The sequence below is a fragment of the Mixophyes fleayi genome, chromosome 1 (assembly GCF_038048845.1).
Source record: "Mixophyes fleayi isolate aMixFle1 chromosome 1, aMixFle1.hap1, whole genome shotgun sequence".
In the NCBI taxonomy this organism is placed as follows: domain Eukaryota; kingdom Metazoa; phylum Chordata; class Amphibia; order Anura; family Limnodynastidae; genus Mixophyes; species Mixophyes fleayi.
The window spans coordinates 215,835,760-215,845,324 of NC_134402.1; the positions used below are offsets into that span (position 1 = coordinate 215,835,760).

General features: G+C 39.2%; 1 protein-coding gene across 2 annotated transcripts in view; it reads right to left on the reverse strand.

Moving 5' to 3' along the window:
- The window catches only part of TPM4 (tropomyosin 4), a 63,416-nt gene extending 60,491 nt beyond the window's left edge, over positions 1 to 2,925 (reverse strand). For both annotated transcript variants that reach the window (XM_075205120.1, XM_075205126.1), the window contains exon 1: positions 2,707 to 2,925. In XM_075205120.1, the coding sequence (XP_075061221.1) occupies positions 2,707 to 2,820 (114 nt within the window). In that variant the 5' untranslated portion in view covers positions 2,821 to 2,925. The remainder of the gene's footprint in view (positions 1 to 2,706) is intronic.
- Positions 2,926 to 9,565: the final 6,640 nt, after the last annotated feature.

Below are 9,565 nucleotides of genomic sequence, written 5' to 3' on the forward strand. Positions count from 1 at the left end.
TGAGTGCAAATATGTGCAGTAACCTATAGGAAAGAATCTAACCAATGTTTTCATTCTCTCATTTGCAGAAGATTGATCAAAGCTGGCTGGTTGCTATTGGATACTGCACATTTGCACTATTCCACTATATTAGTAAAAGATCCCCATAGTCAAGATTCCACTAATGTGATGAAAGGTATTGCTGATTGGTAGACTGGTTTACTGGACTTTTGCACTATATTAGAAAATAAACTCATGTGTGTCATTGCCCTGTCAGATAGGTTGTTTAAGATAAAGAAACAACAGATATCTATGCAATAAGAAAACGCAAATCACCTTATTTACAATGTGCAAAATAGGTGAGGTGTGGTGCAAAATCCCCTTTGTGATACTACATGCCTTGTTTTTAGTTTGTGCGTGTAGATTTCCATCAAAGTGCTTGGTGTTGTGTGGCTAGATGGTGGAATCTGCAGATGAGTAAAGAGTTAAACCACCCGATGGAAGGCATTGGCCAAAGTAAAGACTTCCCTTGCTAAGTGCTAAGAGCCAAGATGTGGAGCAAAGTTATTAAAATGAGATAAAGGGTGTGGAAAGTGCTCAGACTTTGGGGGCTTTCCTTGCTTTTGCAAAAGCGTGCACATCTATTTCAAATCTGCAGATCACGTGAATTCTGCTCCAGCTCATGACTGGCAAACATCGGAACTTACCCTTTTTATTTAATGGGGCACATTTTGCACTTCCCGCTAATGCTTTTCTAGGTGCGCTTTGCCCACTGTAAAAAAAACAGCTTTAAACACTGAAACTAAACCTATTTGCAGTGTGCATCTACTGTGTGTCATAAAAAGACTGAGGTCCAAAGTAATTTTGTAGCTATAAGACTTACTAAACCTAATGTTACTCGAATGTTTTAGAACACAGTGCTTTGAAACCCCCCTAGTGACACACAGCTGTAAAGGGAAGACTTGGTTGTACTGTCACACGGTAAGCTAGAGCACTTTAAAGTTATTCCTGTGTGACACAGAGTTTTCCTCTCACAGCTGCGTGTCACTATGGCAGTTTAGAATACTACACTTTTCTGCCTGGAAAAGCATTCTAGAAAGTCTGTCTGACACTGATTAAACTATAAAGTCAAGGATGGCTCTGGCATGTAATGTGTATAAAGAACTGTCATGGTTGGGTTAATGAACAGACACATTTATAAAGCCGTACAATCAATAAACTAAAACCCCCATTTATTATGGAATGCTGTTGGCTAGTTGCAAAGATTTGAACACTTGGCGTAGATTCAACTTTTTGCTTAGTCAAGTTTTCTTACCAAATAAGGAAGGGAATTTGCTATTTCAGTGTCAAATAGCCATGAAGCAAATAATGTGGTATAAAATCAGACAAAAGAGGAAGCATGGGTAGGATAGCTATACTTGCAAAACAGTATTAAATATAAAAAGGAGTTAAAACACAAATCTCACTGTGTGGTCCTTTGTGCATTATGAACTCAGTTCTAATTATAATACATTATTTATAAAGCACCAGAATTGTACACAGTGCTGTACAAGGCACACAGATATTGCACACAAGTAATATCCAAAACAAAACTTAAATGGCTCTGTGAAACTTACAATCTTTTATTGGGTATCTTTCAATAAAATCAAGGAACGCGAAGGGTGATTGGTTATTTACTGCACATTAACAGTTTTGCACATTACTAATGAATACCTCCAGTGTTTATCAGTGAATTGAACACATTTTCAATTGAAGCAACAAGTACCAACGATACAAGTAAACTCAAAGTAATTTATTAGCTACAAGGAGTCCTAAGACTTGCGTTCGCTGTTTGCTGGTAATAATATTATCATATAATAGAATAAAGGGTATTTCTTTTAGAATATTATTATTGTTAAGTAATGTCATATTTTAACTGAATACTGTCAATATAATTGATATTTGATATATAAAATAAGACAGTATTGTATGCAATAGGCATGAATGTTTTCTTGTGGAATTTTTATACAATGCTGAGAGAAAAGATTTTTGTTTTATACCTAATATTGAGCTATGGGATAAACAACCTGTTTTCGAAAATAAATTTTATTTGTTAGGATTACCAATGTTATTATTAATTATAAGGTCTTAAGCTACACTCTTTTGTCATAAAAATATTGAAAATGTAATATAAGTTTATTTCTGTATTTATGTGTTTCACCTATTCCTGGTGTTCCTACTTGAACTGTACAATCTGAACACATCTGTCTGCCCTAATCTATACTGGTGGCTATGTGTCACATAAAGCGGTTTGTTACACAGGACCAGCTAGCTGGAGAAGCAGTACAATTTATAGTTTATGATGATATCTGATTAAAACCTTATTTACTGGTATTATCCTTGTCTCAGTTACCACCTGTTATGACTATTGACTGCCTACTCTCACATACCACAATGATCAGGTTATTTATAAATAGTGTATTATGTATAAAATAATATTTATTTTTAATAGAGTAGATTTCCTCAGAAATTGCAGGAAATCGATAGGTGAAAGGGGGATAGCTACATGGAAAAACTTCCAAGCATTACTTATAGTTAATGAAAATATAGCAATAAACTTGTGGTAATAGACATGTACTTATCATAATACATTATATGCTGAAGTTTTTAAACAGCTTGGGTCCTGGGACAATCTTATGTGCTGCCAGATGTTATCTACCCAAGCACAGGTTACTGCCTGCAATATACCTGTTTGCACTTGTCCTCAGCTGCCTTTTTATCAGCTTCAGCTTGCTCTGCCCTGTCTATGGCATTCTCCTTATCCAGTTTCAGCATCTGCATCTTCTTCTTAATTGCTTCCATCCTGGCTGGAGTTTGTAGTCTGACTGCAGAGATGAAAGGAGCAGGACCTGGTGCAGGAAAGGATTGTGTGAACTGAGCAAAGCACAACTAGAGGAGGATACTCTACAGGCAGCTTTAAACTCACAGAGAACATCATTGGATGTTTTATTCCCATGAGACACCACAAGACTTTCACTTACATCCATTTCAAGGAGAGAATTGGACTCATTTCAACTGAGAAATCTGCAACCCTTAGCCAGTCACCTTATTTGGGATTGATATTGCTGTAAAGGAGAAAAGAAAAGATTTGGTTTCCATTTTTAACCTTCTGACAACAGTAACAGTGCTGACAAATGAACGCATGCCACAGATAAGGCTTATTAGCATATCTCAGTATATTTGTATAGCGTGACCAGCTGCCCTTGCAAATGGAAGTGGTGCCATGTCACCAAGTCACATGAACAAAAGCTACTTGTAGAAACACAGCCCTGGTAGTACCCATTTCATTTGTATATTTACATGTATAAAACAACTTTCTAATAGTTATATAATTTATTATTGTTTTGAACAAACTCTAAAACCATTTGGACAATGACAACACTTTACCAACCATGGGATCAATACTATAGAAAGGATATGAGGGATAAAATACTTAAATACATTTTAATTTACAGGTGCTGGATTATGCTGGTTACCAGGAATCTTCCTATATGTTCAGTGGGATGGCTTTTTCACCATTTAGATGGTTTTAGCAACGCGCACAAATACCTAAGTAATAGAATCCTTTTAAGCACACAAAAGACAATCTTAATGTCCCCTCGCCCTCATCATTCATTTATGACTTAAATGGCACCTAAGCAACATTTTAGATGAAAAACAAAAATGTTGAATTAATAAAAGGAGTTGTCCTAAAGTAGTAATAAGCAGGGTTACATTTTTCTTTCCACATTTGCATGTTCATTTGTCCTCTCAAACCTGCAAAAGAAGGCACATTGCCTTGTTCTGTGGGCACTGCTAAAAGTGGAATGTGGTCTGTGTGTTTAGACTTCCCTGAATCCCTTGTGTGTAACAAGTTTCCTTCAGTGATGACATAGAAACAAACATTGATTGTACATAAATGATCCCAACAATTTGATAGCTACATGTGCAAAATAAAGATGACATGAAAAATATGACCATGGAAGAAAAAAAACATAGGTAAAAAAAGCAGACAATCAATAATCACCTAATGTATATTGCCCACATAGAGAGGTAAACATGCGGAAAAAAATAGACTATAGATAACCCTTTCAACAATAATACATAGCTTTGTTATGTTCTTTGTCAGAAGGCATTTAAGTAAGTCACACCCTGTCTGATGAAAACGGTGCTTGTAAAGAAAAATGCAGCAGAAAGGTAGGTAAACCCATGTCAACAGGTAGGCCAGTTCCAGACAAGTATGTCTATCACCTTGCACCTAATGATATTGTCTGAGACATTCTATGCAAAACCTGAAACAACAGCCAGGAGCAACAACTAGAAAAAAGTGAAGTAATAGTTGTTAAAAGGACTACTTAATATCCACATTGTCATGTTCTAAGCACAAAGGCAGAATACTCTATTCAGTCTTACTATTCCACTAAAGATTTGCTGAAATAAAAGTGTTACAGATCTCTACACTCTTTGTCAGGCCGGGTCCCTAGTGTTTCAGAACTGCATTAGTGACAGACTGTTAAGTTCCCACTAGTGGTTTTTAATTAAAATGCATTTTCAATATATTCCTTATTGCCTACAAATCTGTATCTCTACTGGAGGTGTTTGGCAAGCCAGCATAAAATCAACACATATTTTTAACTACTGGTGTAGCAGATTTATTTATGTTATACAGATAGAAGTTGGGAACATGAAGCATGGTGGTCATGGAATTAATTGGTAAGTAAGCAAGAACAGTAGGAGTTCTACCATTCTAGCGGCAAGTACTATCAGAACATGGGTCGTAATATGTTACCATAAAGGGGCTGTGTATTGTACCATGGGAATGTAGGGTGGCATCATGAAGCTATACTGCTCTGGGGCTGTGTATTGTGACAATTAGGTGGTATAGTGGCATGGGCCTGTTTATTATGGACACAGAGCTGTTAAACTAGCCGTTAAACAATATATGTTGGATAAGGATGTTACTAATAAAATTTGCGTAGTGTATCTTGTGTAAAATAGCTCTGCAGATGCTTAAAACAACCCTTATGCCAATGAATGCAATGGCATGCAATTAGTTTCTGAACGTAATAGACAGTTACGCAGCCTACAACTTGAGGGTCGGAATGAGGGAAGGGAAGGGATGGTCTAATGTAGTCAATGTACAGTAAGGGTATACCGAGGGCATTCCGACGCAGATGCAGCCGATCCTGGATCTCATTTGCACTAGGTAGAGTACTAGAGTAGAGTGGAGTACTAGAGTAAAGTAGAGGCTAGAGTGCTACTGTGAGAGTGCTACTACTTTTTATGGGTCAGTTCTTCGTCGGTAGGACACATATGCAACAGTTGGAGTGAGTTGCCCCCTTCTTTTTAAGAAGATCAAATGAACTAACCTATGACCAGCAGTCTACTGAAACTTTGTGAACCCTGGACCAATGAAGAACTCTCTTAGTATTATCTGTGTATATTTTGTGACATCATCAGTGCTTTTTCTAAACTTAACAGCATAAAGCAGGACTCTAATTCAGGAATGGTCTCTCTTTGCCAACAAACATCAATTTTGACGGACTGTTCCTGGATCCAGGGCGCACAGCGTATGTATCGGTTGTACTATGTATCATTATTGTGTTCTGCTAAATTTTGCTATCAAATCTCTTTTGTGCTTTGCAACCACATTAATCACATTGGACAATATTTATTGGTAGCAACAATATGGACATAACAGAGCCTTGTGCTACAGAGGGCCTCCATATGGTGTCAGACACTTTTGAGCCTGGTTGATTTAATGCAGACCATGCCACGAACTCTGGTTCCATTTATCTCTCCCTACATCTCATAATTGTCATATCAGATCTAAAGATTTATAGACATGGGTGACCCTGATCTCCCAGTTAGACAGGTCCATATATTAAGTTGCAGCCTTCACCTCTGGATTAGATTCTGTCAGACCAACTATTGTATCTGGTGGGATCATTGGGCTTGAAGACAAAGGCCCCAGGCTTGAAGTTCATCTTTTGTGAAGCAACCTCACTGATTAATGCTCTCTCCTTCTCCACAAGAAGTGACATGAATGCCTAATCTCCCTCTCCCCATCCTCTATACTGAGGTATGGCAATCATTCTTTTCACAGCAACCACCAGACTTCACTGCTGGCACCAGACTCCCACAAAAGTTAGTGCTTCAATTTAGATGAGCCTCTTTGGTGGTATCTAAAAACCTTTGCATCCTTTTTCTTGCTTGTGAAGCGTATAGTAAATTGACTGGATGAAGCTTTCCCTTAGGCTTCTGCATTGCTTGTACAAATCTTAAAGGCCATTCTTCTTTAGCCAAGAGCTTGTCTCTAAAGAATTTTTTGGTTCACCTCTGCTCGTAACAATTCCTCCCCCCCACCAGAGATAATTCTCTAACTCCTCTTCTCCCCTCATTATTAAGCTTAACATGAGGTAATCCATTTGACTAGGATATCCGAGTTCTCCCCTCTAGAACAAACTAATATGTCATAGTGTGCACTCATTCTCTTAAGATTCAGGTTCTCACATAAACCACATTTTACTGAATAAGCTATCTTTCTATGGAAGTTGACACATGCTCTGCCATAACACTCAGCTTCTCTCTGACATCTCACTTTCTCTCATTCAGGGGTCTATTTACCAATGACCGCATAATATGAATGAAACTTTTCAATCCTCATCGCATAGATGCTGATTGAAAAGTTTCTCATATGTATTAAAAAATCAACACAGGAACAGCCGTTCCGAAAAACGGTGAAGATTAACACTTACCTGTCACTGAATCTTCTCTTCTCCTCCCTCTGCGGTGCTGCTCGCCCCTCTTTCAATCCCTGTGCGCATGCGCCGACCAGTAAACTCGGGCATGCGCACAGAGATCCCTGTCTGACGGAACCTGAGGCAAGTGTGGAGGGATCACATGATCCCTCCACACATGCGCTGTGCAGCCCTGCTCGTCAGAGCAGCGCTGTTTTCAGTGAAACTTTTCAATTATGGTAATGTACGCCAGCTTCTGATGGCGTACATTACTAGAGATGGTCACTGACCCCCGTGTTTTGGTTTTGGATTCGGTTTTGGATCTGGATTACCGTCGTGTTTTGGTTTTGGTTTTGGTTTTGCAAAACCGCCATTGCGTGTTTTGGTTTTGGTTTTGGTTTTGTTTGGTTTTGTTTTGCTATTTTTTTGGAAAATCCATGTTTTTGGGCCTAAATTAACCCAATTTAGTGCTCCAACTGTTTTAGAGACAAGTAATCTAATTGTTGAGGTAATAAATCATCCAAAAAAACAGTTCAATTCTTCGTTGGTAGGCCTATTCTACACACAAAACAGATTGTCTTCCTCTCCATCTATGCATATTGGCAATGCAGCCATCGTCTTTGAATGTATATTACACCCTACACTTATAGTTAAATATGTAAAGAAATGGAAAAAGCCAGTTTGGTTTCTGTCTCTCAAGGCCCCCCTCCACTTGTATAAAATACCAAAAAATTCAGCCATTATAGACTGTACAATATTAATTGACATGGAGAAAGCCAGTTTGGTTTCTGTCTCTCTAGGCCCCCCTCCACTTGTATAAAATACTAAAAAATTCAGCCATTATAGACTGTACAATATTAATTGACATGGAGAAAGCCAGTTTGGTTTCTGTCTCTCTAGGCCCCCCTCCACTTGTATAAAATACCAAAAAATTCAGCCATTATAGACTGTACAATATTAATTGACATGGAAAAAGCCAGTTTGGTTTCTGTCTCTCTAGGCCCCCTTCCACTTGTATAAAATACCCAAAAATTCAGCCATTATAGACTGTACAATATTAATTGACATGGAAAAAGCCAGTTTGGTTTCTGTCTCTCTAGGCCCCCCTCCACTTGTATAAAATACCCAAAAATTCAGCCATTATAGACTGTACAATATTATGAAAAATGGACAAAGCCAGTTTAGGGTCACTCCGTCTATGACACCCTACCCTTAAGGATAAATTGCCCTAACAGCAGCCTTTCAAGATGGTATGTGATATGGAACTGCCACAAGTCCCTTTCCTCTTTGGGGGTAGATTGCACCCTACACTTACATAGAAAGTTTTAAAAAGATGTTATCGGCATCATCTTCAGCTTAATCCTCACCCTCATCAGTGTGTACGTCATCATCACAGACTATCAATTCATCGCCGCTTGAATCCGCCATTAGAGAACAGTCAGTGCTTGGATGTCTTGGATGGTGAAGGCCTTCCTCGTGGAAGATGTAGTTCATTTTTATAAACATCATTTTCTCCACATTTTTGGGAAGTAACCTTCTACGGCGATCACTGACTAAGTTCCCTGCTGTGCTGAACACTCATTCAGAGTACACAATGGAGGGTGGGCAGCTTAGGTATTGCAAAGCAAGTTTGTACATGGGTTTCCAAATGGCCTGCTTTTCTTCCCAGTAAGGAAAGGGACTGTCTGACATTTCCATATCAACTACCTCTTGAAAGTAATCCTCCACCATCCTTTGCATGTTTATACTCATATTGGATGGAGTTATGGGCAAAGTGACACATTTTTTTGAAAAATCCTTCAAACCAGCCCAGATGTTAAATTGTTCTGGTCTGCCCCCTGTGTCTTCCCTGCTTCTTTTTTGGAAATTTAATTTTTTACGAGCAACAGCTTGAGAAAGTGAAGGAGCACATGTCGTCAAGCCGAGGCCCAGTTCAGCGGCCAACTTGCTGAGCAATAGCTCCTTGCAAAAGTTCACATCTCGCTCATTTACAAGTAAAGACTCAATGTAGGTTTTAAACCTTGGATCAAGCACAGTGGCCAAAACGTACTGATCCGAGTTCAAGATCTTAATAACTCGAGGATCATTGTGAAGCGAATTAAGTACTTGATCGACAAGGCCAACATACTTTGCTGAATTGCTTGCTTTCAGCTCCTCCTTCATTTTCTCAAGCTGCTTTTCCAATAGTCTAATTAAAGGAATGACTTGGCTCAAACTAGCAGAGTCTGCACTGACCTCACATGTCACAACTTCAAATGGTTTCAGCACCTTGCACAGCACTGAAAGGATTCCCCACTGTGCAAGAGTGAAATACATCCCCCCTCCTTTCCCAATGTCATGACTTGTGCAATATGCTTGGATGGCTTTGCGCTGTTCCTCCATCCTCTGAAGCATGTACAGGGTGGAATTCCACCGAGTTACCACCTCTTGCTTAAGTTGGTGGCAGGGCAAGTTAAACTGCTTTTGGAGCTGCTGTAATCTCCTACATGCTGTGGCTGAATGCCTGAAATGGCCTGAAATTTTACGGGCCACCGAAAGCATCTCCTGCACCTCACGGTTATTTCGTAGGAAGCTCTGTACCACCAAGTTGATGGTGTGAGCAAAACAGGGAATGTGATGGAAATCACCCAGCTGTAATGCTCGCACTATATTGTTGGCGTTATCTGAAATGACATACCCTGGGGAGAGTCCGAGTGGTATAAGCCATGCATCAATCACATCTCTCAGTTTGCGTAACAAATTGTCAGCCGTATGCCTGTTAGTGAAGCCGGTGATACAAAGAGTGGCCTGCCTGTGACAAATGTTACGTAGTGGTGTACATGCTGCTG